We start from the raw sequence: 26,492 nt of genomic DNA, 5'->3' as shown, positions 1-26,492 counted from the left end.
CTATGACACCTTAGGTCTAGAGGCCTAAGGAGACCAGGAATGTGGGAAACAAAGCATGGGGTCTGCTAAGGCTTGAACGCAGTGGTTCTTCATCTTCCTTTACAGATCTGATACAAGCTAATGAACTACCCCCTCCAATGCATTTAAAGATAAAAACTGGGTTACAAATTCAGGTGAGTCACTGTTGAAGCCCAACCCTGAAGCTCTAGCCAGCTCTGCTCTAAACGATGAGAATACTTAAAACGTTCAAGCCACAATGTCTAACTAAGGCGAACAAATAGGAACTCAGAGCAGATGTTATAATCCAAGGATACAGTTAGCCTGCTAGGTCTACAAACAGCAGAGCAGAGCCCAGGGAAACCCAGGATGCTAGTCCTTCCATGTGAGAAATTCCCTCACCACGGAGGAAAAAGAATGCTAGAAATTATATTTATGTATATTAAAAATGTCATCAAGTTCTTTCATATAACCCCAGAAAGCATGGCTTCTGGAATAACAAAGGTTTGAATTCTGGCTGTGAAATCTGCTAGCTATAATTCTTTATATAAACTACTCTAACTCTGTGAGTTTGTTTCCTCTCCTATAAAATAGGAATATTACCACCTTCCTGTTTAGGTTGTTTGTTAGGATTTGATGTGTTAATACATAAAATTCCTAGAATCTGACATGTAGCAAGTGCTCGATAAATGGTGGCAAATGCTCTTTTACTTGACTTTGTAAATATTTTGAGAAAGCCCTTATGGCTCATGGCTAGCACTGACAGGGACAACACTGGATGGCTCATGTGGAGAGTGAGAGCTCTGTCTTCAAGGCACCCCGGCTCAAATTCTAGTCCTGCAACTTCGACTAAATTCTGGGCAAGTTATTTAGCTTCTCTGTGCTTAAGTGAACTCATCTGTATTATGTGGAAAACAACAGTACTATTTCATAAGACTGCTGTCAGAGTTAAATAACAGGATGTAAGTATTGAGAAAAAAATATATACTTTATCCTGCTCTAGCTAACTTTTGATCTTTGTTAATCTGTTGGGTGAAAAATGGTGACTGTTAGGGTTTTGTTTTGCATTTCTTCAACTGTCAGTAAGTTTGAACATCTTTTCATATATTTAAAAGCCACCTGTATTTTCCTGTAATTGCAATTATTTTGTGTCTTTTGTCCATGTTTCTACTAGTCATTGGTCTTTTTTCTCACTGATTTATAAGAATGCTTCATGTGCTAAGGAGATCTTCCCCGATTTGTTATTTTCAGCATTTTTTTCATGCAGACATTTCTAAACTTAGGGACTCCTAAGTCTTTAATGTACTCAATGACACACTGATTTGAGGATAACTAATCTCAGTAAGCTCTCAAAGAAAATAAAATTATTCTTAAAGATCCTAAGTTCTTATTGAAGACTCTAGAAATTAGGGACAGACTGTCCCTAATGGAGTCACTTGTAAAACAGTCATTTCTGGATGAACTACATGAAATAAGTCAATCTAGAAAAATTATTATGTTTTTAGGTGTATGATATCACACCTATTAATACCAGCTATGGGATATGGATTGAGGCGAACCTTTAATAAAATCTAAGTAGGTTAAATAATACTCACTGTCCTGAAGTGATTTTCTTATCCTAATCTGACTTATTAAAAAAGTTATTTCATGAGTTTCACAGTAATACCACAAAATTTAAATAAAAGAAAAACGAATTCACCTATGATCTTGCAACCCCAAATCAATCTTAGTTTATATTCTCTTCCTGTCATTACCCATCATTTTCACTGCTGTAATTATAAGTCACAAAATTGTAATTACCATAATAACATTTAATATTACAAGGATTTTTCAAGTATCTGCTCATTTTTATATTATTAGTATCATTTATTTAACATGAATAGGCAACAGACCATCAGAGAGCACAGAAAGAATAATGACTTTGGAATCAGGCACAGATTTGAATCCTTGCTCTGCTATGTGACAGCTCTGAGTTTCCCTTCATAAAACAAGTATAATAAGAATAGTAATAGCAGTAATTTGGTAGCTTATTTGAGGAATAAATTACATATTGCAATGCATAATAAGTACATATGCTTACACAGATGAAGCTACCAATAGTAACATCATCATTGACCTAGGGATGATTATTTACATTTTCCCTATTGTTATACACTTATTTCCAAACATTTTCAACATTGTTAATATTGTAAACAGGTCTTCGATGCAGCTTTTCTGCTTTAAAATAAAAATTATTTTTAGGTAAAATGTTTCTTTCCATCAGTAGATTTAACATATCAAACTAACATGAACATTTTTATAATACTGTCTTACTGTTTTCCAGAAAAGAGGTTTACAATTTATATCACCTGGTTTTATATGAATCTAGAAAAAACTGTGCATTAGTGTTACTTAAAATATTTGTTGATTTATAGGTATGAAAATGATACCTCATAGTTACTTTAATTTGCATTTATTTTTTTTACCCATTGAGCTCATCTCTTTCTTGTTCATGCTCTAAAGAAACACTTCACAATTACTGTGCTGAAAGATATTTTTACCAATCTAATGTAACTATAATCTTACTGGTCATCTTGAAGTTCTCAATTGTACCAGATAATCCTGAGTAAAGCATATTTCACAGATATTTAGGTACTGATTCAATTTCATCCAGACTGCCAAAATTATGATGAGCTACAGTTTTACATTTCACTATTTTATAAAGGACTTGGATATACTTACCACATTAGGATTAAAAGGTGGTGGAATCTTCTTTTGTACAAGGTCGGTCCAGCTGACTGATTCAAAAAAGGGATGATTCTGAATTTCAAGCTAGAATATTAAAGAAATATATATATATTTTTACTAATGTTGAAGAATATGTTAAGTACTCACTGAAGAATTTTATGAAGTCAAACCATTACCACTTTGTCTCTCAAAAATCTTCTTAGATACATGTTTACATTATTCATGTGGCAAAATGGTGCAGCAGGAAGACTACCTGAGCAGACATGACGATTATATCCTTTTCAAAGTCACAGTTTCTTCATAAGTAAAATGGGGTTAACATTTCTGCCCTAGATACTTCACAGGTTGTTTTAAGGATCAGTGGAAAATATAGAAATAAAAGTGGTATGAAAAGAAAAAAAGGACTACATGGGCACAAATAACTATTATTATTTGTTGTTGTTGTTATTATTATTATTATTATCATTATTATTTTTTGAGTGGGGCAGGTAAAGAAAAAGTTAGGAAAGGAAGTTTTACACACTGGGCCAGAGGTAAAATCAAGGTGATATGTTCACTACCAAAATGTATTCCACTCTGGGTCGCTATTAAAAGTTGGCACAGTATTTATTCCAGCTTTTTTTTTTTTTTTTTTTTTTTTGGTCTTCCTGCAAGGTGCAATGAAAGTGTATAAAGTAAGATCTAACCTGGTTTGGTGGGTTTAAAAAAGACTTCTTAGAGAAAGTGATGTCTGATCAGAGTTCTGAAATATGAGTAAGAATTAGCCAGACAAAAGAATGAGTTATGTGAGATACAAAACAGAAAATGACAAATGAATAAACAAAACAAACAAACTCATAGACACAGACGACAGAAGGGTGGTTTCCAGTGGGGTAAGAGGGAGGGTGAAGAGGGTAAAGGGGGCCAAATATATGATGACAGAGGGAGCCCAGACTTCGGGTGGTGAGCACACAATACCATATACAAGAACTGCATACTTGAAATTTATATAACGTTATTAATCAATTTTACCCCCCAAATTTTTTTTAAAAAATGAGGGAAGAATATTCCAGGTAGAATATGAAGGCCCCAAGGTGGCAAAAAGGTTAGTTTGGTCAAGAAAATGAGTCCAGTATGGTTGTAGTACAGGGAAAGATGGGGACTGTCACACAAGGTGAGGCTCAAGAGGTAAAAGGGCCATGTCATATGGGCCTGTATTAGAATTTTAGATTTTATTCTAGGGTTATAGGAAGCCATCAAGGAGTTTTAGGTTGAAGAATGTCACAGATGTGTGGTGTTTTCGGTTTTTTCTTAAGACCACTCAAACTGCAAAGGGAGAATAGACTGGAGAGTCGTAACCAGATAAAGGAAAACCAGCTACTGTTATGGACAAACAAAATGAGAGTGTTAGGAGAAGAGTAGTAACAGTGGGCACAGAGAGAAGTGTCTGGATACAGGAAAGACTTAGGGAGGCAGACACACCAGGACGTGGGTGTCTGCTGAATATGGAAGTAAGGAAGGAAGAAGAGTCAACAATGACTCTCATGATCACGCTCGGTGAAATAAGTCACATGAAAAAGGACAGGAACCATATGATTTCACTAACATGTGGGATATAAAACAGAAAGCAACAAATGAACAAACAAAATCTCATAGCCACAGACAACAGTACAGTGGGTACCAGAGGGAAAGGGGGATGGGGGAAGAAGAGGAGGTTAAAGGGGATCAAGTATATGGTGACAGAACTTTGGGTGGTGAGCACACAATGCAATATACAGATGATGCATTATAGAACTATACACTTGAAACTTCTATAATCTTATTAACCAATGTCACTCCAATAAGTTTAATAAAAAATGTTTGAAAGCAGTATTAGGAAAAAATTTGATTTAATTATTTGATATATTAAATTTATAGTTATAGAGAATACTGATATAGACAGATAAAAACAAGTACAGAAAAGAGTATATTGTGTTCCCATTTGTGTAAAAAAAGTTGCTGGGGAGGAGATGAGTATTATGGGTATTTGCGGAAAGGATAAACAATGGAAAAAAATATTGATAGTGATGACTTCTGGAGAATGAGATAGGGATCTAGGGTGGGAGGCTATATTTTTCACTTTGCACTCTGAAAAATTCTTTAAATTTTTTTACATGTATCTTCTTAACAAAAATGCCAATAAATAAATACATGAATGTTTTTAAAAAATAACTCTCAGATTTCTGACCTAAGAATCACAGAAGGAAGATAGCAGGAGTTCGATTTAGAAGATGCTGTGTTTGCGGTACCCTCAGGAAATCCAAGGGGTGGTGCTGAACAGGCAGGTGTTACATGAACCCAGAGTTCAGAAAAGAGGTGTGGACTGAAGATAAAAATGTGTGAGACAAAGACACATTGGTAATCAAAGCCACAGGGCCAAGTGACATTGTTCAAATGAGAGCAAACAGAAGGAAAGACGGTTTTAGGACAACCACGAGGAACTGCAATACTTAACAGTCAGGCTAAAGTGGGGAGCTCACAGAGATTACGGAGGAGGGCCTAGAAATAGAGAGAGAAAAGCACAAGATGAGTGTGTGCTCTTGCAGCCTAGGGAACAAAAGAGTGTTGGAAATTTAAATGCTGCCGACAGCGCGAGCTGAGGAATAGAAGTATTCAGCAATTCTAGTAGCTATTTTGTGGTAAACTGAGAAATGAGAAAGGATTGGGAAAAAGAGAATGCATATAGAAACTTTCAACAAGTTTGGCTATGAAGGGAAATTTCAAGAGAGTATTACCCTGCAGGATGGCAGGATTGAAGGTTTTTTGGTTTGTCTTAAGAAGAGACGTGACAATGTTTAATTAACTAAGTGGAAGAAACTAGAACAAAAGTGAGCAGTTATCTGTGCACGAAAAAGCTTGCAAAGGATGCCCTGTGAGAGGCTGGGATCCAGCACAGGTAGAAACTGACCTTTTCCACTATAACAGGAAGAAGGTAACAACAGGAGCAGATGCATGTAGGTCTGCAAACTTAACAGCAAGAAGCTCAATTAGTTCTGCTCTGCTGACTCTATTTTCCGAAACTCTATAATAGAAGGCAAGATGATCTGCTAAAAGTGAAGAAGAAAAGGCATCTGGAAACCTGGAGAGAAGGTCTGAAATAGTTAACATAGAGAGGAAGAGAGAAAGCTGGAGAAACCTGGGGCACCACCAGGCAGTGGTGACGCACAAAGACCTTAATGGCTATGACTTCGCAGTGCTTCCAATGTGCCCACATGACACTGTGATTTGTAATATGAAATACATACTTCGTCACTTTCTGGCAGAGTTCCCAAACCCCTCGGAATTTCCTAAGTGATGACAGCAACTCTGGTGTCTCTTTTTATGTTAATGAGGTAACTTTTGGACCCCAGCCAAGGATGGGGGCTGGTTGCCAGGAGAAACAATCTTGTGATTAAAGTTAAAACTTTCAGTCCCAAACCTCCTTCCAAGCCTCCGGCGAAGGGAAAGAGGCTGGAGGTTGAATCAATCACCAGTGGCCAATAACTTAGTCAATCATGACTACATAATGGAGTCTCCATAAAAAGCCAGAAGGATATCTCATTGGCCCATGCTGGGGAACCGGAATGCTTCCATGTGTCATTGTGCCAGGCCTCAAGCTCCATGAGGACAGAAGCTCCTTTGTTTGGGACCTCGCCCTCTGTATCTCGTCATCTGGCTGTTGATCTGTATCTTTTAATATCCTTTGCAGTAAATCAGTAATATAGTAAGTAAATGGGTTTTGAGTTCTGTGAGTTGTTCTAGTAAATTAATCAAACCCAAGGAGGGAATCGTGGGGAACCTCTGATATGTAGCTGGTCTGTCAGAAGCACAGGTAACAACCTGGGCTTTTGATTGGTGTTTGAAGTAAAAAGTGGTCTTGTGGGACTAAGCCCTTCACCTGCAGAATCTAATTCCTTCTTCAGGTGGACAGTGTCAGAATTAAACTGAATTTTCAGACACTGCTGGTGTCAGAAATTTAGCTTGTTGGTTTGGAGAAGCCTGCACACACACGCACACACGCATCGGAATTGGGTCTGGGAACGCTTTTCAGCCCAGTTATGCAACTTTCTTCAGTTCTGTTAAGCAGCCCCAGAGATGACGAATGGATTTCTCCATGACTGCAATTTCTATCAATGAAATCAATAAAAGCACCGAAGGGCAAGGAATCGCAAAATAGCAGCAAGACTGACAAACAAGGGACTGTGGAATCCCAGACAGAGAGAGAACAGATGAGAGAGCCACCTGATAGACTGGGGAGTATAGGAGAGAAAAATCAGTAGCGGAAAAGTTTATCATTCCCAGCTCAAGTTCAAGATTGATAAACAGCCATTGGGTATTTCTGGGAAATTTAATTGAATTTAAAAGTTTATGTTCGACGGTTTGTGAATTTACTGACAGAGTAACATAACACTGGTAACTACACTAGCAATTTAATTACCCTGATTAAAAAAACGTAAAACAAAAAACCCTGCAGATTCCATAATTATCTCAAGGCGGTGTCTCCAAATTCTCAGGAAAAAAAAGTGATTTAATGTTAGTTCGAGGCAAAAGGCATTACCTCATGCAGTCAGGAGGCACTTAAATTCTTGTTAAACAAAATGATCTGAAAGTTTAGGTAATCAAAAAAAAAAACATATGCCACACATTTTTAAAAAGGAGAGAGAGGAGGAAAAATTCTAATAAAAAATAGAATAAATAAGAGTGTGAAAGCTGGATGTGGGGGATGGAGAGGAGAGGATCAAACTGTTATGGAGATCAAATGAAAAAAATGTGCGAGCGCTTTAAACTGTACAGTTCCATACAGACACACTGGTGAAAACTGTCGGGTGCTCTTCTTAAGAGCTGTATTCATTCCATTAAATACAACATAAAATAAGGCTTTATCTTCAAATTATAAACAAGCTTAAATAAAGCGGGTACTGGGAAAGATATACATACAAAGTCTTCTTTGGCACCAAGTCGATTTTGCCTGTCTTTTTCTAGGAGTTCTTCCAGAATGGACCAGGCTGTAAGGCTCACTCCTGGCCTCAAATTTAGGGGCTTGTGAAGAATATTGTCATACATTTCAGCAACATCTCGGCAATAAAAAGGAGGCTGGGGAAAAATAAGCAAAATAAAGACAATGTTAACTAAACTATGCTAAGATGTTTAGATTAAAATACTTGGATTTGGCTTTGATCTACAGGAAGCTGACTGGGTCTGGACAACTGCAGAAATGTGCAGGCCACTTTGAGTGCGTGGATATTGGCAGTGTGGCCTCTTGAGGAGGAAGTGATTCTAAAACCCAAGAGCTTATTACATGTTCATTGAATAAATTAAGGTCAGTCTGTTCAATAACACCTTGTAGAAAAGACAACTACCGACCACGTCACAGGCACAATGATAGAATTATTGGAAATAGAGATCCAACACCGATGCAACATTACGTGATTTCTTGATTCTTGAGAATAAACTAATTAAAACAGATTTCTAGTAGAGATGGAGATCTGAAGATACTACGTCTTCCTAAGTACTGTCAGTGACAGCATTATGAGTGTACTCTGCAGAATTAAAATTCTACTGTCACTCAACATAGCATTAGCCAGTTAAACATAGAGTTTAAAAGTTTTAAAGTAAAAATAATTTTCAAAGTTAAGGGAGTTATAGGCTAGTCACTTTTTTTTATAGGAAAGAAAAAACTTTTTATTTTTTACTTTTTAAAATCTAACTTCATTTTTAAATAGTTAATGTAAGTCTCATCAATGGATGTTCCCTTTTGAATCAACTGAATTTTATATATGATATTTTATACTTTCAAAGTCCACTAAAGAAAGTCAAAGGATTTGGAAATATCAGGAGGGCAAATACCCAACACCTAAAGAAAGTAAGGTATAAAGTGGTTATCAGGTAGGTGTTCTAAGTCACCAGCGTAACCAAAAACTACATCTCTTCTCAAGTGGACCTCGGTCAAAGGCAAAGAAAAGACAGTGCAGGGGGCCATAGAAGTTTGACGGTGGTATTTGGCTTGCTGGGGGCAGCACCACGTGGGAAGAGAGGGTGGTTCCCAGCCAGACTGCTGGACACTCAAAGGGAGCCTAGAAACTATTCTGAATATTTCAAAAAGCCTAAAGAAAAACATACATTATTCCTATGAAGATATGTAAGCTAATTAAAATGCCTAAATTGTTTGTTTTGGTTGGACTGATATTAAGTCAATGTAGGAAAACAACTTTACTCATGCTCATCAGAAGCTCTGGCTGGCCTCCTATGTCTTTAATAAACACTGGGGAAACTAATGATGTAACAAAGATCACTTCTTTCCAATGGAATCTTCAAGATGATGTTTTGGTGAAGAGAACTGAGGATTCCCAGTGATGAAGAGAGTGTAGTATCAGTATATTAACTAAAGCCTATAAAAACAAGATACAAGGCAAAAGCCAAAAGGCATTACAAATGCAAATACAAAATTCTTTTTTCTTCTCATTTCTTTGAAATCAGGCAGAATGATGATTGGGGTAAACTGAATTAAAAGTGGATAATTTTAATGTTAAAACTAGGTGTCTATTCTTTTAAAATGTGAATGGGATGAGAATACCTAAAGTGATTACTATAAAAGAGAAATAATTATATTAAAAAATTAACAACAAAATGAAAAATTTTTCTTTTTGTGCAGATCCCTAATGTGGTTTTGGATTCATCTAACCAGGGTACTACTGCTCTCTTAGTGTTATCTAAGAGTCCACATGATTAGTAAAAGGGATAAGAGAGAAAACTCAAATCAATTATAATTATTGGAATAATAATAATAAGAGTAGAAGTGCGTACCAATCCGTACAGCATTTCATACAGAACCGCACCAAGGCACCACCAATCCACAGTATTGTCATAGGGCTGTTTTCTGATGACTTCAGGTGCAAGGTACTATGGAGAAAAAATTAAATATTAGAGCAACTCAATAACCAATTCAATATAAAATTTAGGAATAAATGAGAAATTTATCTAATTTTAGGTGTTACTATCGTACTAAAAACATATTATCTAGATTTCCAAATAGTTGGGTATTCTCATTCTATACCTATGGTTCCTCAGCATCGACTGGGACATTTTTTAAAGTATACATATTCAAATATCCCCCCCACAAACCGTGATGCAGTTAAGAGAAACAGAAGAGGACAGCAAATGTAGAGTCTGTAGGTAAAATAGGTATTTTGGGGTGAGAAGAAGTCTTTCACAGGATTAATTTATTTTAGAAATTCCTCTGGTCACTACTCATAACTGTTTCTCTTGAAGAAAGAATTCTAAGGTGGCAATTATAATCCATTTTTTCCTTTTCAGTGAACATATTATACAAAAATGCTGTATGTTATTAGACAGCTATTTATATTTTAACTTGTAAAACACTCATCACCATTTCACACATATAAAATAGTAAATTTGAATTTTAGATTCCAAAATATATATTTTATCTTCCCATGTGAAATAAGGAAATAGTTTCTTAAGCTTTTTCTATGTGATCTAAAGAATGGAAAAATAAATTAAAAAGATTTAATAACTGCTGATCACATTTAGATTTAGAAAAAAACTTTGTTTCCTTTCTAAAAACCACAAGTATTAGAATTTTTGTTTAACTATAAAATCAATATATATTCACAAAAAAATGTTCCTTCATATATACACTAAAAAAAGAATAGTTACTATTACATACAAGAGCTAGGGTTAGATTATAGAAAGAAAGAAAAAACTACATTTTAAAGTAAATGTTGTTACTTATGTTACTTAAGTTTCTGATCCTGATTAGAAATCTCATGTGAGCCATTTTTTCCCATGCATTTTCAACAATATTTGCCATTACTCTACGATGATGATTACGATAATGATAAAATACTACCTAGCACCTAAGATTACTATAAATACATTAAAATTAGGACAGTTTAAAATAAACTAAAAGTGTGTGTGTGTATGTGTGTGAATAACAAGGCTTTAATATAAATCATAAAGATTATTATTGTCTCAAATAGAAAGATAAATTTTCTGCTAGCTAACATGATTAAAGAATGGGAATGTTTGGGTTAATAAATTATGATTTGTGCTTCCCCTCCACCAATATCCACTGCTTTATTTTCTTCTGTTAAATAAACACTTTTAAGAAATAGTTTAACCATACAGAAAAACAGAAAAAAATAATAGAAACCAATAAGGCTGCCACCTAAATATAGGCAATGCCAATCTTTTGCCCTATTTCCGTTAGCTTTTTTTTTTTTTTAAAAAAAAGCTTTATTAAGATATTCACACACCATACAATTCGCCCACTTAAAGTGTACAATTCAGTGACTATTTGTATATTTATAGAGTTATGCAAACATTACCACAATTTTAGGACAATTTCATCACTGATTTGTGATTTTTTTTAAGGATTAGAAATATAATCAAATATTTAAAAAAGTCTAAGGTAAATATTAACATTGAAAACAAGCATAACATATCTTTGTTAGGTTATCTGTAGTATCTCACATGCACAGTTAAAAATAACAACTATCAATAAACTTTAAGTGTTCAGAAAGGATGATTATCAGATACTTCCAACTGGCTAGAAGCTAATATGATAGTTTTTTTTTCCGCTTTCAAATTTTGTATATGCAATTTGTGATTCATTTTTGCATTTTATACATGATTATGTGAATGGCAATGAGACATACTTCTTACCTCTGGTGTCCCACAAAATGTTGTCGTGGTGTCAGAAATAGCAATTCCTTCTTTACAAAGACCAAAATCTGTTAAGACAACATGTCCCTGAGAAGCACAGGGGCAGTAAGATAAAACAATGCATGGACATAAATTGGCGATTTTATAAACCATTCTATTTTGAAATAATTATAGACCCAAAGAAACTACAAAAATAATACACAGAATTCCATATACTCCCCATGTACCCAGCTTTCCCTAATGCTGACATCTTATATAACTGTACTATAATATCAAAATCAGGAAAATGACATCGGTACAATATCATACTTTATTCACTATTTTGCACACATATACGTGTGTGTGTGCATGTATGTTCTATGCAATAGAGATGTACAGATTGGTGAAACTACCACCGCAATCAAGACAGAGGGCTGTCCATCATCCCAAAGAAACAAAGGATCCCCTCTCTGCTACCCCTTCATCTTTGCACTCTCCTACCCTCTCCATCCCTGTGCTCTCGCGACCACTAATCCTTTCTCCATCCCTATGGCTTTGTCTGTATGAGTGGAATCATTCAGTGTGGAACCTTTGAGGCTGACTTTTTTTCCACTAAGTATAACAATAAAAATTGAGAACTAGTAGGTTTTTAAATGACAATACTTACTACTGAATCCAAAAGAATATTTTCTGGTTTCAAGTCTCTATCAAGTTAAAAAAAGAAAAGAAAAGAAAGAAAAAAAAGAAAAGCAAAACTGAATATTAACTGAAATAAAATAATACGAAGACATTTTCACAAGTAACATTTTATTTATTTATTTATTTTCTACAAATAGTATTTTAAAAACTTACCTGTACACTATTTTGATGGAGTGCAAGTAACCCAAAGCGCTGGCAATTTCAGCAGCATAAAACCTAGCTCTGTGTTCAGGAAAGGACCGTTCTCTTTGTAAGTGAAAAAACAGCTGTAAAAGGGGGAAAAAAAAGAATATTAAGATTATTCACACATAAAGTGAAACAAATACATTCTATAACACAAAAATAGAATTCGTTTGTGTTACTTCGAACATGAGATAAAAAAGCACCACAGCACATAACTGTAACTCTCCTTTGTCTGTGTCCCAACCTAGCGCTCCCTGTCTCTCTTCAACCACACCTTTCTCTCTACCCTTGCTAACTTACTCATCTCTCATTTACGTCTCAGTCCTCAATGTGGCAGTGTCCTCACCCCTGCAGAAAACCACTCTGATAAAAGATCATCGATGAAGACCAAGGATGTTGATATTGGCATGTAGTTACAGTATCTTACTGGACCTATTTTGACTGGTCTTTCCTTTGGGAAAAAAAAATCAAACATTATCCAGAGATTGGAAACTAGTGGCTAGCACATTGAATATAAACCACAGATATAATTTGTTTGAAACAATATTGTTTTTAGAAAAATCTAAATTTGGTTTCTTCAAGACAAAAAAAAAAAAGGGGGGAGGGGACAGTTCTACCCCATTAAGCCTAAATTCCAATTTTGGTAGCAAATGGCTGGAGCTAAGCGGCATCTGGACTCTCCAGTCCACTTCTTACACTTCCTAATTCTTAATTTACTTCTTACAACCTGTCCTTTAGCCATGAGGTGAAGTCTGCTCGACCTACTCTAAGTCCCTTGGCTTCTCTGACAATGATCTCTCCCTTAGGTTTCCTTCCATCTTGGAGAGACCCTCCACTATAATCATAGCTAACACTGACTGCCTACTGCATCAAAGACACAATGCTAAAGACTTTATATGATTGTATTATTTAATACACCTGTTTTGAGGTAGAAAATTAATGAGAAAGCTGAGGCTCAGAAAGGCTTGTTTATATGCTTAGCATAAGAATTATTTGATTATACTCTATCTGGCTCCAGAACAAATATGTAGTAATATACAATAATTAATATCACGTGTCAAGGTTAAAATGTAAATGTGAATATTAGGGGAAAATAATAGGAATAATAATAGGAAACACATAATGAAATCACATTCCTTCCATCTCTCTTTTTCTATCCTTTCTCCTGGTCTTTATTCCTTTTATATCTATTGCTTTTTCAACTTCTCCTCCATCCACCCCAATATTCTATTTTTCTCCCATCATCTTAGCCAAGTATGTCTTTTTAGAAGACAAGCCTACCTCTTTCCACCTTTGCTACTCAGTAATGAACAGTCACTGTGTAAAAAGGGCCCAGAAGCAAAGTCCTAAACAGCATGAAAAAATCACAGATAAAATCTGCTGTAGGATCCATCTGCAGTTAGATGTCTCACATGACATTTCAAGGACACAGAGTGGTACTTACGTCTAGGTTAAATCCAGGGTTTAACACTCACTAGAACACTGTGATGTTGACAAAGTTACTTAACCTCTATGAGCCTTAATTTCCTTATCTATAAAATGGGTACAAGTGTTTATCTCAAAGAATGGTGATGAACTGAAATAACACATGTAAAATAATTACAAAGTGCCAGGCCCTCAATAAATTCTCATTATATGTTAGCACTCATGCATGCATGAACTAAAATGACAACCCGAAAGGTAGGGAAAACGTGGGGTCATCTGCATCGCTGAGTCGGGGGGCCTGCGGGATTCATAATCTTGCTTCTATACTGAAGAGTCAGAAGGCATTTTTACATACATGTAGGGGGTCGAATAATGATTCTCTTTACGATCTCCTCCAAATGATCTGGGTGTGTCTGGTCACCTTTCAGGTTTAAGGAAGAGAAACTAGTCTTCCTTTTAGTTCCTTTATTCCAGTTAAGTGTGCTACAGTAAGATTTAAATATTCTTTCCCTCTCTCTCTCTCTGTTCTGGGACGAGGGAATAAAGATTCCTTTATAAAAATATGGCAGTATCTGTCGGTTAAAACAAATTTTTTAGAGACATTCACAAGTCAGAGATGAAACAAATTAGAATGGTGTGAGGACTGAGAAGAGAGGAATAGGGGAGGTCAGCTGCCTAGATCCTGGACGCAGACTGCCTGAGTTCAACTCCTGGCTCCAGATACCGACCATACGACCTGAGCATGTTACCTAGCTTCTCTGTGCCTCAGTTTCTTTGTCTTACATAATAAAACTGTTGTGAAGATAAAATGATACATACAAAGAGCCAGAGTGCTGGGCCGAGCAGTATACTGGATATATGTTAGCTATTACTGTGATTATTATCATAACAGCAGCATTTCCCAAAATAAATATATTTCGATATTCCTTTAGAGTTTTGAGGGAAATTATTAACAGATTTGGTTCAAACAAAAAAGGGGACTATGTGATAAGAAATTTTTAAAGAAATCCTGGCTTTGTTTAAGGTAAAACTCAAAGTCTCTAACATGCTGAAACATATTAAGAATCACCAAAAAACATAATGTTAATTACCAATGGGATGTAACATGAAACATTTTCCAAACTGACTTCACTACAGAATACTTTGAGAGGATCATCTCATTTGATTAATAGTTTGCACATTTTAGAAAATGACAGGCTAGAGTAATATTTATGTGCAATTAATGAAGCGATAATTATCTAAATTATGACTCATGTTTTATTCTAATGCTTCAGTATATTATTCTTGATATATAGGTCAGTGACAGAACTATCCATGAAGACTGTAGCTTTATACTAAGGTTCCTTTTTTTTTTTTTTTTTGCCATTGCCAAACCTTTACATAAAAGGAAATTCCAGGAGAAAAATGGCAGATAGAAATTAATTAAAAAGAACAGAGAAATACAATGAAAATCTAAAACACAAACAGGAGATATCTACTCTATAGTCCTTAATTCATATATTTTAAATGACACCCAAATTCATACTTTCAACTAACATGATTTCATACAACTCTTTGAAAAAAAATTTCTTACTGAATGACATGATCAGATTCAAATATAGCTCTAACAATTACAAAATTACATACTAAGGTATTTTTATGAACTGTCTCATCTATACCATAAGCTGATTAAGAAAAAAGCCCAGTGTTAAACACTGCTCCACATTGTACATTGTGTTTATTAGCCAGTACCGTAAATACTGTTGCTACTCAACAAATAGCTGTTGATGCTGGACTAACCTTCCAAAAACTTTTAAGAAAAATACTGACTTTATTCTATTTTTTCTAAACAATGTCAACATTAGAAAACTAATTATAAAACTCACCTCCCCTCCATTAACAAAATCCAGAACAAAATAAAGCTTTTCAGTTGTCTGGAAAGAATAATGTAATCCAACCAAAAATGGATGTTTCACATTTTTCAAGAGCACATTACGTTCAGCCATAATATGTTTTTGCTGTAAAAAAAGGTAAAGAATCAACTTGGATCATATACCAGAAAACAATTCTGTTAATTGAGAAAAGGGGTTTAGGAGAAACAAAGCTATTTTACTTCACCTCTTTTCTGTTGAGAACTATTTTTTTCTGTAACACTTTGACGGCATAAAATTTCCCATCCAGTTTCCGTTTTGCAAGAAGAACCTGTTGTAGTTAAAAATTGGCATACTATTAAAAATTTTAATATTTTGATAGGACTAATTCACTTATCAATAAATCAATACTTAAATTTTATAAAGAGAAAGTCTACAAGGGACCTAGATAATATGATGTTTATCTTAAAAATTGAAAACTCCTAAATTTACTTCTATAAATCACTTTTCCTTAGATATTTTTCTGTTTTTCAAACACACTGTGGATTTGCATTTCTGTTTGCTTTTGCTTCTTTTGGTATACTCTGCTTTTCTTGCTTTGTTGCACTTTGTTGGTTTCTAACCATTTTGCAAGGCTTTAAATGTTTATTAAACATAACACGTAAGTAGAATAACTCACCAATCATTACAGTTCAGTAAATTATTACAAAATGAACACACTGTGTAACCACTACCGGGTCAAAAAGTAAAACCTTGTTGGTAGCCTGCAGTCCCCCTTTTGCCCCATTCCACAAACTACTCACCCTTGTCTTCCTCATAGGTAAATATCTCAACTTGAATAACAAAGATAAGATTTGACATTTTTGAATTTTATGTAATTAGGATCATATAAAAAAGATGTCTGTCTGACATCTTTCACTCCAAATTATCTAATATGAATTCATATTGTGGTATATAGTAATAGTTTTTGCATTTTTCTTGCTGTGTAGAATACGGCATTACATAATTTAATCTACTCTTTCGTTGATAGACATTTAGATTGTTTATGAATAGCGATGCTATGTATATTCTGGCCTCTGCATTTCCTAGTGCACATGTGCATGCATTTCTGTTGGATATGTAGCTAGAAGTAGAACCAATGTGTCATAGGTAATACATACATTCATCTTCAGTAATTAACACTAATTTTCAAATGGCACAAAAGACAAAACACATAAGAATAAATCCAATTAAAGATTTGTAAAAACTTTACAAAAAACACTATAAAACAGTATTGAGAAAAATTAAAGAGGAACTAAATTAACAAAGGGATATGTCATGGTCATGAATTGGAAGACTCAATCAATGACATGAAGATGGCAGTTCTCCCCAAACTGATTTCGATTCAGTGTAATCTCAAACAAAATCCAACAGAATCTTGTGGACATTGACATGCTAATTCTAAAACTTCCACAGATACGCAAAGGGCTAAGCATAACCTCTTGACGAACAAGGATGTAGGAGTAGATCCATGCTTTCGTGGACACTGGATATATAAAGTTCCCGGAGAGCAGCAGTGAAAGAACACTTTTCACTAAGCTGGGATCGGCTGGCTACCCCTGGGGAAGAAAATGAACTGTGACCCTACACCTCATACTGTGTGCAAGAACCAGCTTTGGTAGACTCTAGATCTGAACATGAAGTTCCCCAAAAGATGGTGCTTCTTGTTAATAATGACAGAATATCTCTAACACTTCAGTGGGCTGTGAGCATTTTGAGAGCAGGATCCATTTTTAGCTTTCTATTGCCCAGCACGTAGCAGGTGGTCAACATGCATTTGCTGAATTAATAAACACACACGGGGTTAACCGCATGGGCCCAGTTTCTAGTAACCAGCAACACAGAAAACAAACCAGAGATACCGAAAGCTATGAATAGAGCAAAGTGTAATTAAGCACATACATGTTTATTTTTACTACAGATTGAAGTATAAAGCAAAAAAGCACTTAAGTACATTTGATAATTCTGATAACTCCATCTATGACACTTCTGGCCTTAAGTGATTCCCCTTCTTTGGTATGGCCACGCTGTCAAGTTAAGTGATTCATCTGACACTCACTTTTTGAGGAGAAGCAGGGTCTTTACACAGCCCTTTCTTTCCCCAACTATTATTTACACAGCTGCTCATTTTTGCCTTTTCAGCCTCAGCTTAAATAGCACCTCTTTGAAGAAGTCGTTTCTGACCAACCCATCTAAGAAGTGACATTCTTGTCACTTCACTCTGTTCATTTCATTGACAGTCCCAATACTACTTACAATTATTTATCTGACTGCATATTTTTAATTGACTATTTCCCCGACTAGGTTATAAGCATCACAAAGGTAGTAATGGTGTCAGTTTTGTTCAATATAATCTAACCAGGGCTCAAGACGGTGCTTGACAAGTACTTGTTGAACAAATGAGTTTTACATTAGAATCTGAGTAGATGTCTCATCTTTCTAATTATTCTGTCAATACTTTGAAGGTAGAGAAAACACCTTAGCTCCACATCCTGCCTACCAACAGGCCCTGTGGCCTTGCGTACACAAAGCACGCATTCCTTAAAGAACTTATTCGCTGAATGAGAAAATAAAAACACTCTTACCTTGCCAAAGCTGCCTTTTCCAATAACTTTTAAGAAATCAAAGTCTGTTGGTTTAGCACTGAAATAAATGAACAACGACAAGAATCAGCCTCCCAGAAATTGAAAAGATGTTAATTTTTAAATATTTCTTAGCATCTTACTCTTTAATAAGTAAATGTTGGGTACAAAACACTTCAGCATGGAGACTTCAGCTTTCACACTGGTCGTATCTTGTCTTTAATATAAAATAGGTAATAATAAATACTAATAATATCTACTTTCTGATTAGATAAGACATTTATAACTTTATTTAAGCCTGTTAAAATTTGCTTAAGAGAAACTTCAATAACCTGCTTGTGAGAAAAGGATCGATATTATGTACAATATATATAGCTTTGAACTCAATGTAGCTTCTGTCTAAACCAATTTTATTAAACATAAACCTCACCGATGTTGTTAACGAGGAAGCTGAATAACTATATAAATTAGTGATACACTCCAAGGACTATCTAGCCTGGTAATTCTTTTGAAAAGGAAGTTACTAGCTGAAATAGCTAATAAAGTCACTAAAAGATTTCTGATGGAGGAAAAAACGTCATCACAGTGTTTGGTGTGTGTAAGTGAGATATTATACATTACAGAAAAAAAGTCTTTGCTTATTCTCATAAATGGCAGTATAGGAAAGCAAGGAGTAGGAAAGCCAGAAGGAATACTAAGATTTATTTATATTAACTTATAGGTAAAAATGGCATTGGCTGGACGTAGGCAAAAGCACAGGGTAGCAGAAAGCTGAGATTAAGCAGCCAGAAGAACTGTTTCCTTCAACACAGTTCGAATTCTTAAATTGTACAAGGGAGAGTTGGAATGACTCCATTTAAATTCTAAATTTGCTTCAATTCATTATCGAAAGGAATAGTCAATTCAAACACAAGAGCAACACTAAGTCTAAGTTAAATAATAACAGGGAAGGTTAGGGAAATAAATACGTAACTCAGCTTAGATGTTCCTCTTCTTCTTCAAGAACTTGCTCTTTGGACTAGTTATTTTGTTCCTTAATGATATGCTGAGATACTGAACTCATTTTTTAAATAGGTAGTGAAAAAATATGCAAATCCCTCATAGTAAACACACTGAGGCCATCCCCAAGGATGCACTGTCAACTATTGGTGATAAACCCTAACTGAAAGCAAATTTCTCTTTTTGTGCTGCCTGACCAACACAATGCTATGCTGGCTGACCAAAAAGAATGCTCAAAACCAAACTTTCTCTTCCAGTTAACATCCCACGTCTTTGCTTTCCTTGGCAGCAAAAATTCTTCAGTAAGTGATCAAAACTCATTACCCATACTTGCTGTCCTCTCCTCCAGTTATCTCTTGAACTCTTTCCTGCCAGGGTCTTCGCACCCACCACATCACTGAAACTGCTCGTAATCGTCCCCAGTGACTTATCAAATGCAGCAGTCAGTTCTCAATCTTCATTTTATGTGCCCTTTCAGCGATATTAACAGATTTAATTACTCCCTCTTTGAGCACTTTGTTCACCTGATTGTGTGACACCAATTCCTCGTTTTCCTCCTTTCCTTAGTCTCCTTTACTCGCTCCTCCCTCACCTTGCTATAACGCTGAAGTGTCCCAGGACCCAATCCTTGGACCATGTCTCTTATCTGTCTATACTCACTGTTTAAGTGGACCAAAAGGGTGAGGGAAGCGTAGTATCCTGGGATAAAAGATAGAATACTTTAGAATTCTTCCAATAAGGCTGTGAAAATAATTTTAAGTCAGGATAGCAACACTAAACTCCTTCTCTAACCCACGGCAGACATCACTTATCTGTCAGGGCGCACCTCAAACCAAGTCAATAAGTGGTCTTGGCATTCACTTCCAGTGAATTGCTGGAGTTGACACTCAAGATGAAATCTATATTTACCACTCCTGGTGTTCCTCAAAATGTTTCCCCTGGGGTCAAATAAAGAAAGGACTACAGGGGAAACTGCATAAAGGACGTTGAAGAGCCTTTAATAGGCTAATATCCATCATGACTACTGTGGAACAAGCTGGCTAACAAGTAGGGTTGTGACAATGACACTGAGCACCAGGAGAACATCAATTAGGCCTGCACAGGTGCCTTCGTCAGAACACTTCCCAAGTGTCTCCCAGGACATAGGGTCTCCTGGGAAATACAGTCTACTGATATTACACACACATGTGCACACACCTACATACATGGGGGTGTGTGGGGTCGGGGAGAGACAGGGAGAGAGAGAGAGAGAGGCAGATAGAGAGACAGAGAAAGTGACAAAGGCAAAAATAGCAGAACCTGCTCAATAATTTGTGGATTAAAAATACCTTAGAGCTGTACTAAAGCAATGCAAAGCTAGAGCAGTAAATTAGGCAAGCATATGACAGTATTATAGTCACTGTAACTATGGTTATAGTTCATAGGCTTCCAGTTAAACTGGTAGAATTCTACCTGCACATTCACAAAAAAAGATCTTCCTAAAACTGAAAGGGCTGTTTAAAACAAATCAAACCTACTGAGGATTTCCAGATGGTCCCAGGTTGATGTTCTGTGAGGTAGAATGTAGCTGTTGAAGTGGGGAAGAAAAAAAATTATTGTTCATATTGAAGCTTCGATGGTCAATGAATATTTTTCAAATAAAATATACCTAACTGTACCAGATATCTGATGTATTGCCACGTTAAAGTAACTTGAAGTCCTAATTCTTAATAAATGTATTGACTTATTTGGAAATATGCATAATCATTTTTATGATAAATTTCAAGAGCAGTTGTAAAGAAAAGAATAAGGCAGAAATTAAGCTCAAAGTGGCAAACGATGACGTAAACTGGAAGAGGTGGCTATTGAAACCGCAATTTAAGAGGAATAATTTTCACATTTAAAAAACTGGTTAAAATGGCTTTCGTTTTTCAATTTTTCAAATAATAGCTTATCGAACATAGGAAATGATAATATGACGATGAAGACTGAAAATGCTGGATTGAAAGTTTTAATTTGATGGGAGGTAAACCTATTTCTAAAGCAAATACATAAAATCAAGAGTGCTTTCCTTTCTAATTATATCATTGTAGTAGTATCAACATTTTAGATAGGTTTTTCTCTTTACAACTGTTAACATAGTAAATTTAATCTCTGTTACAATTTAGAAGCAAACCTTTACTCACCTAGTATGTCATAAAGTAATTTAACTAATAAAGATTCTAGTTCATCAATAATTAGCTAGAAATGTAACTTATAATCTCAAAAGATTAGTCCCATGATCCTGCTAAAAATGAGCACTTTTCATAAATAAAAGCCATGTGTAAGAGCATTATGCTTCACATAAATGCACTCTGAAATTCTTTATACATTCAGAGAATTAAATTAGTTACATATATCTCAAATATGTATACTTTTACTAGAGTCTTATACAATTATTCTTCATATAAGCTATAGATATGAAATAAGCTTTCAAAAACTTTTTAAGTTAATCAGAACCAATAAATTTTATCTAAGCGATTTCTTATTAGGGATATATGTCATATATTGTTCTACTTAAAATTCATTTGAAACATAATCTCCAGAATACAAGCAATTTTTAAAAATAAAGGGCAAAAGTTCTGAAGTATAACATTTCTTATGAAACAACACTGGCACTAGCTTTCTACTTATAAATCAAATTTATTTCCTAACAATACTTTTACATGAAAAATCTTCATGTAATAAATTTTCAATACCCAAAAGGCAGAAATATAAGGAACTATAACAGTCTGCCACAAGACAAAAATGTAGAAATACTCTGGTTCATTAAATGAGAACTGCCCTATTGTGGCATAATTGTAACAACATCTTTTTTTCCCCTCAGTTTTATTGAGATAAAATTGACATACAGCAATATATGTTTAGTTTAAGGTGTATGGAATAATAATTTGACTTAAATATATTGTGATTGTGTTTAAATATTACGGTGTTCTATAGAATCTGATAACATAATCCAAGCTAAACTGTAATTTCAATACACTTCTTTTAATGAATGGGCAGAGAGCTGGATCACATTTCCATTTAGTGAAGTTTTCTTACACAGATGAAGGAAATGAATCCAATAAACATGGATTAAACAATAACAAGGATAACCTGTCCCCTGAATTACATTAACGTGTAGCAAGATTTTTTTCTCCTTTGGCCGTGATTTTTCATATGGAGCACATTTCTGAGATAATAATGAAAATTACTGGGATATATAATTAGATAATGTTTTATTCTCCCTGTTTTTAAAGATTACATCTAATCACTAAATGGAAGATGAGGTACAATTCTTTAACAGAGTGAACACTAATCAAGAGCATTAGTTTCTTGACTTCTCTTGACTTCAATTTTTCTCTATATAAATAAGGAGTAGGTCCAGATGCTTATTTGGATGTTTTCTGGCTATTCACTTCATTTAATTACCCACTTAAAGTCTTATAGTTACAACTATAAGACAAAGTATGGCTCTTTCCCTTTTTTGAAGAAATCCCTTTTACCCATATATTAATACTGCAAAAGACCCTCGTCTAAGCTTCAGATTTTATGGATGAAGTAAAAAAAAGAAAACAAAATTTGGATCTAAAGCCAACAGTGGCAGAACAGGAGCCAAGACCCAGGAATCTCAGTCTGGTCCTTTCAAAATCAGCTATCTCCTATATCAAAGCAAGACAATCACTAAATGACCTAAATTTACGTATGCTCAACATGATTAGCAAGCAAAACATGAAAAATCATGGATACACAGATTTTTATCCTTTGAAATATTTTTGAATAGTTTCATCTTTTTCATTCAAAAATAGTCATAGTTGGAAAATATGTAAAGTACTAGGAAGAAGACTTTATTAAAAATCCATAACTTTGCCAACAGATAATTTTGTAAATATTTAAGAGTAATCTCACAGTTTTTGCATAACTGTCAAAAACTGACTATAATCATACTATAAATATGAGTATAAAATTTTATACCTTGATTTCTTTTTGTATGTCAAAACTTAACCTATATCATCTTCAAAAATATTTTTAAATGTACAATATAGAGACAAATACTATTTGATGAATAGGCAACTTGATTCTAATTCTTCATTATACATCATATTAAAATGAACATCTTTCTGTATGAAGGATTATTTCTTTTCATCAACTCCCGAGTGACATGAATATTTTCATGTCTGACACATATTGCCAAATTGCTTTCCAAAAGAGTTGCATAAGATTATAATAACATTAAGTAATGCCTAAGGGTGCCCATTGTACCTTACCTTCTCGGTTCTGTATTATTTTATTTACTTTACTTTTTTGTTAATATGGCAAAGAAAAGAAAACTCTCATTTAAAAATTTCATTTACTATTGGTATTAGGTTGAACATTTTCCCACATATTTATTTACTATGAGTACTTCTTCAGGTCTCTTTCTCCTTTTAACTATTGGGATCTTAAATATTATTCTTTTCAAAAATCCGTTTGTATGAGATTTTTATATAGATGTTATTCCATCTTAGGCCTTATTTGTTACAAATATTTTTCCAGTTTGTTGTTTCTCCTTTGACAAGCTGCGCAGATATAAAATTAAAATATCCTTTTACATTGTCCCAGGAGCAACCATGTCACAGATAGGAAAGTTAAACTATTCTCTTAACTGAGAATCCTCTTGGGGCATCATAGAAACATGACTACTTTCCAGTAGTCACCAAAAAAAAAAAAAAACATCTATTTTCAAATGATGATTTTAGCTGTGGGACATTAATGTTCCAATTCATAATATTATTTTTTAAATTACAAAAACAGAACCATGACAAAATTAAAAGACATTATAAAAATAAAAATGCCCTTCAACCCAACATCTGATTTTCATGTATATATTTAACAAGTACCAATAACCAATTTTGAATTATAAAGGTATTATCGTATTTATATCCCATTTGTAATTATAATTTAAATTGCTAATAATCTTTTGACTTAAATTATTGTCATCTACTTTTCCCACATAATTTTTCTAAAGTAAATGTAGAAAATAACTTCATACTAAGGCACAAGTTCATTACATTTATATGTTAGTTTATTTTTTAAAAATATCCTTTTCAAGTATAGTGATGATGAAGACATATAGTGACCAAAAAATATGATGTAAAGTGAAGAGAGCAGAATTATAAAATTAAAATGAGATAATTAAAAAATCCCTATATGTTGAGAAGATGAGAAAGAAAATCACTAAAATGTTAAAAATTACTAGGTCTGGTTGGTGATAATATGGATAATATTTCTCTTCTTACTATTTTCAAAACTTCTTTCAATTAAACATGTACTAATTTTTATTGTAAAAGTACTCATTCTATAAATTTTATAAGAAATGGTAATCAATAAGAGGTGTACACATTTGTCTTTATGTATTCTACAGAGTAGAAAACCTACGAAGGATGAAATTACTTCGTTTTAAGTAAATGTCCTAAATTGCCAATAATTTCATCTTTGGGGAATGGTATTTTTTTCTGTTAAAAAAATACAATCCCTCTTACTACCTTCTGAGTACTTCTTTCATCCTCATCTTCAGATGGATCTGACTGATGTTTTGGACTGTCCATTTGAAGGAATGCTCTGACATCTGGACTAAAAACAAAAATTAACTTTATTATGACTTTGAAAGCATTCTACAGCTTTTCTCCCTTTTAAAATGAAAATAAAAATAACTATAGTAGCATTTACATTAATAAAGCCAAACAAAACCCTCTATGTTCATTATTATAAAAGGATAAGCAAATTAATTTTTCAAAAATAGGGGATCCAACAAACAAATGGGCAAAGGTATAAACAGGCAGTTCACAGAAGAGAAAACCCAAATTAAGGAAACTGATGAAGATGCCTAAATTCACTAATAATCCAAGAAATACAAATTAAAACAATAATGAGGTTCCACTTTATGTCCACTGACTGGCAAAAATTAGGAAGATATAATATCGAAAGATGGTAGAGATATAGGGAAAAAAAATACACCCTCATGTTTTACTGATAAAAATGTACAATGAGGCAATTTTTCTGAAAAGCAATCTGGCAATACTTGATGAAAGTGTGTATGCATTTTTCCTGGGCCCAGAAATTCCAGTTCTATGAATAAACCACAGACAGGTTCATTCAGTCAAATACATGTAACTAATCACTGAAACATTCTCTACAGTAGTGAATCAGAAGCAAAATAGCCATTTATACCACGTGGGTAATGAGTAAGCAAGTTATGGTAACAGCCCGAACAGAATATCAACCAGCAATCAGAAACAAGGTACTACAGAACAGATCCGTATATGTATTTACAGTAAATACAGACACAAAGCAACAGTCAATAAACAGACATCTATAGACAAATAACAAACATATTAAAGTGGGTATCGACAGTGGGAATAAAGAAATGGGTATGAAGATCAAAGAACAAGAGAAAAAAATGGACTAAAAGAGAGGCCGTGAATGGACTAGTGACATTCCTGAGGAATGATTAAATCTCTATATCTGAGGTACCTCCTCCTGAATTGTTCTATTTTTTTTCTTGAGATATAATTAATTTCTGCCTCTGGCAACCACCAATCTTTTCTCTGTATCTATGAGTTTTGTTTTTTTTTCCTCCAGATTCCACATATACATGAGAGCATACAGTAGTTATCTTTGTCTGACTTATTTCACGTAGTACAACACCCCTCAAGGTCAATCCATGTTGTCACAAAAGCAAGAGTTCTAAAATTGTTCATAATAATTAAATACGAATAATATACATTCGTGATAAGAAATTCAGAAAGATGAAAATAATTTTTAAAAGGGGGAGGGGCTGGTGAGAATATAAAATGGTGCAGCCACTGTGGAAAAGTTTGGCAGTTCCTCCAAAAGTTAAACACAGAATTACCATATGACCCAGCAACCCCATGCTAAGTATGTACCCAAGAGAAATAAAAGCAGATGCCCACACAACAAATTCATACACAAATGTTCCTAGCAGCATTACTCATAATAGCCCAAAAGTGGAAACAACCCAAATGTCTATCAAATGATGAAGGGACAAACAAAATATGGTATATATCCACACAATGGAATATTATTCACCTATGAAAAGGAATGAGGTACTGGTACACATTACAACTTGGATGAAACTCAAAAGCATTACGCTAAATGAACAAAGGAAGATGAAAAGGTCTCGTATTGTATGATTCCACTTATGTGAAGTGTCTGGAAGAGGCAAATCCATAAAGACAGAAAGCAGACTAATGGTTGCCAAAGAGTAAAAAAAAGGGGAAATTCGAAAGTATACTTTCTTTTTGGGGTGACAGTAATGTTAGATTAGGCTTAGGGA

General features: G+C 34.5%; 1 protein-coding gene across 8 annotated transcripts in view; it reads right to left on the bottom strand.

Annotated features, from left to right (window-relative positions):
• Positions 1-26,492, bottom strand: part of SGK3 (serum/glucocorticoid regulated kinase family member 3) — a 106,930-nt gene that overhangs the window by 1,796 nt on the left and 78,642 nt on the right. For 5 of the 8 annotated variants that reach the window (XM_039841792.1, XM_039841794.1, XM_039841795.1 and 2 more), the window contains 12 exons: positions 24,682-24,769; positions 20,677-20,729; positions 19,820-19,858; positions 18,164-18,221; positions 15,787-15,870; positions 15,555-15,686; positions 12,235-12,347; positions 12,050-12,086; positions 11,404-11,490; positions 9,526-9,621; positions 7,660-7,815; positions 2,719-2,808 (listed from right to left, as the gene is read on the bottom strand). In XM_039841792.1, coding sequence (XP_039697726.1) covers positions 2,719-2,808; positions 7,660-7,815; positions 9,526-9,621; positions 11,404-11,490; positions 12,050-12,086; positions 12,235-12,347; positions 15,555-15,686; positions 15,787-15,870; positions 18,164-18,221; positions 19,820-19,858; positions 20,677-20,729; positions 24,682-24,769 — 1,033 coding nt within the window. The remainder of the gene's footprint in view (positions 1-2,718; positions 2,809-7,659; positions 7,816-9,525; positions 9,622-11,403; positions 11,491-12,049; positions 12,087-12,234; positions 12,348-15,554; positions 15,687-15,786; positions 15,871-18,163; positions 18,222-19,819; positions 19,859-20,676; positions 20,730-24,681; positions 24,770-26,492) is intronic. The other 3 variants (XM_039841797.1, XM_039841799.1, XM_039841798.1) reach the window with 3 other exon arrangements.

This window comes from Pteropus medius, unplaced genomic scaffold, assembly GCF_902729225.1.
Source record: "Pteropus medius unplaced genomic scaffold, Ma_sr-lr_union100, whole genome shotgun sequence".
Classification (NCBI taxonomy): domain Eukaryota; kingdom Metazoa; phylum Chordata; class Mammalia; order Chiroptera; family Pteropodidae; genus Pteropus; species Pteropus medius.
Note: the sequence above shows the minus strand (reverse complement) of the source record. Positions and strands in the feature narration are given on the sequence as shown.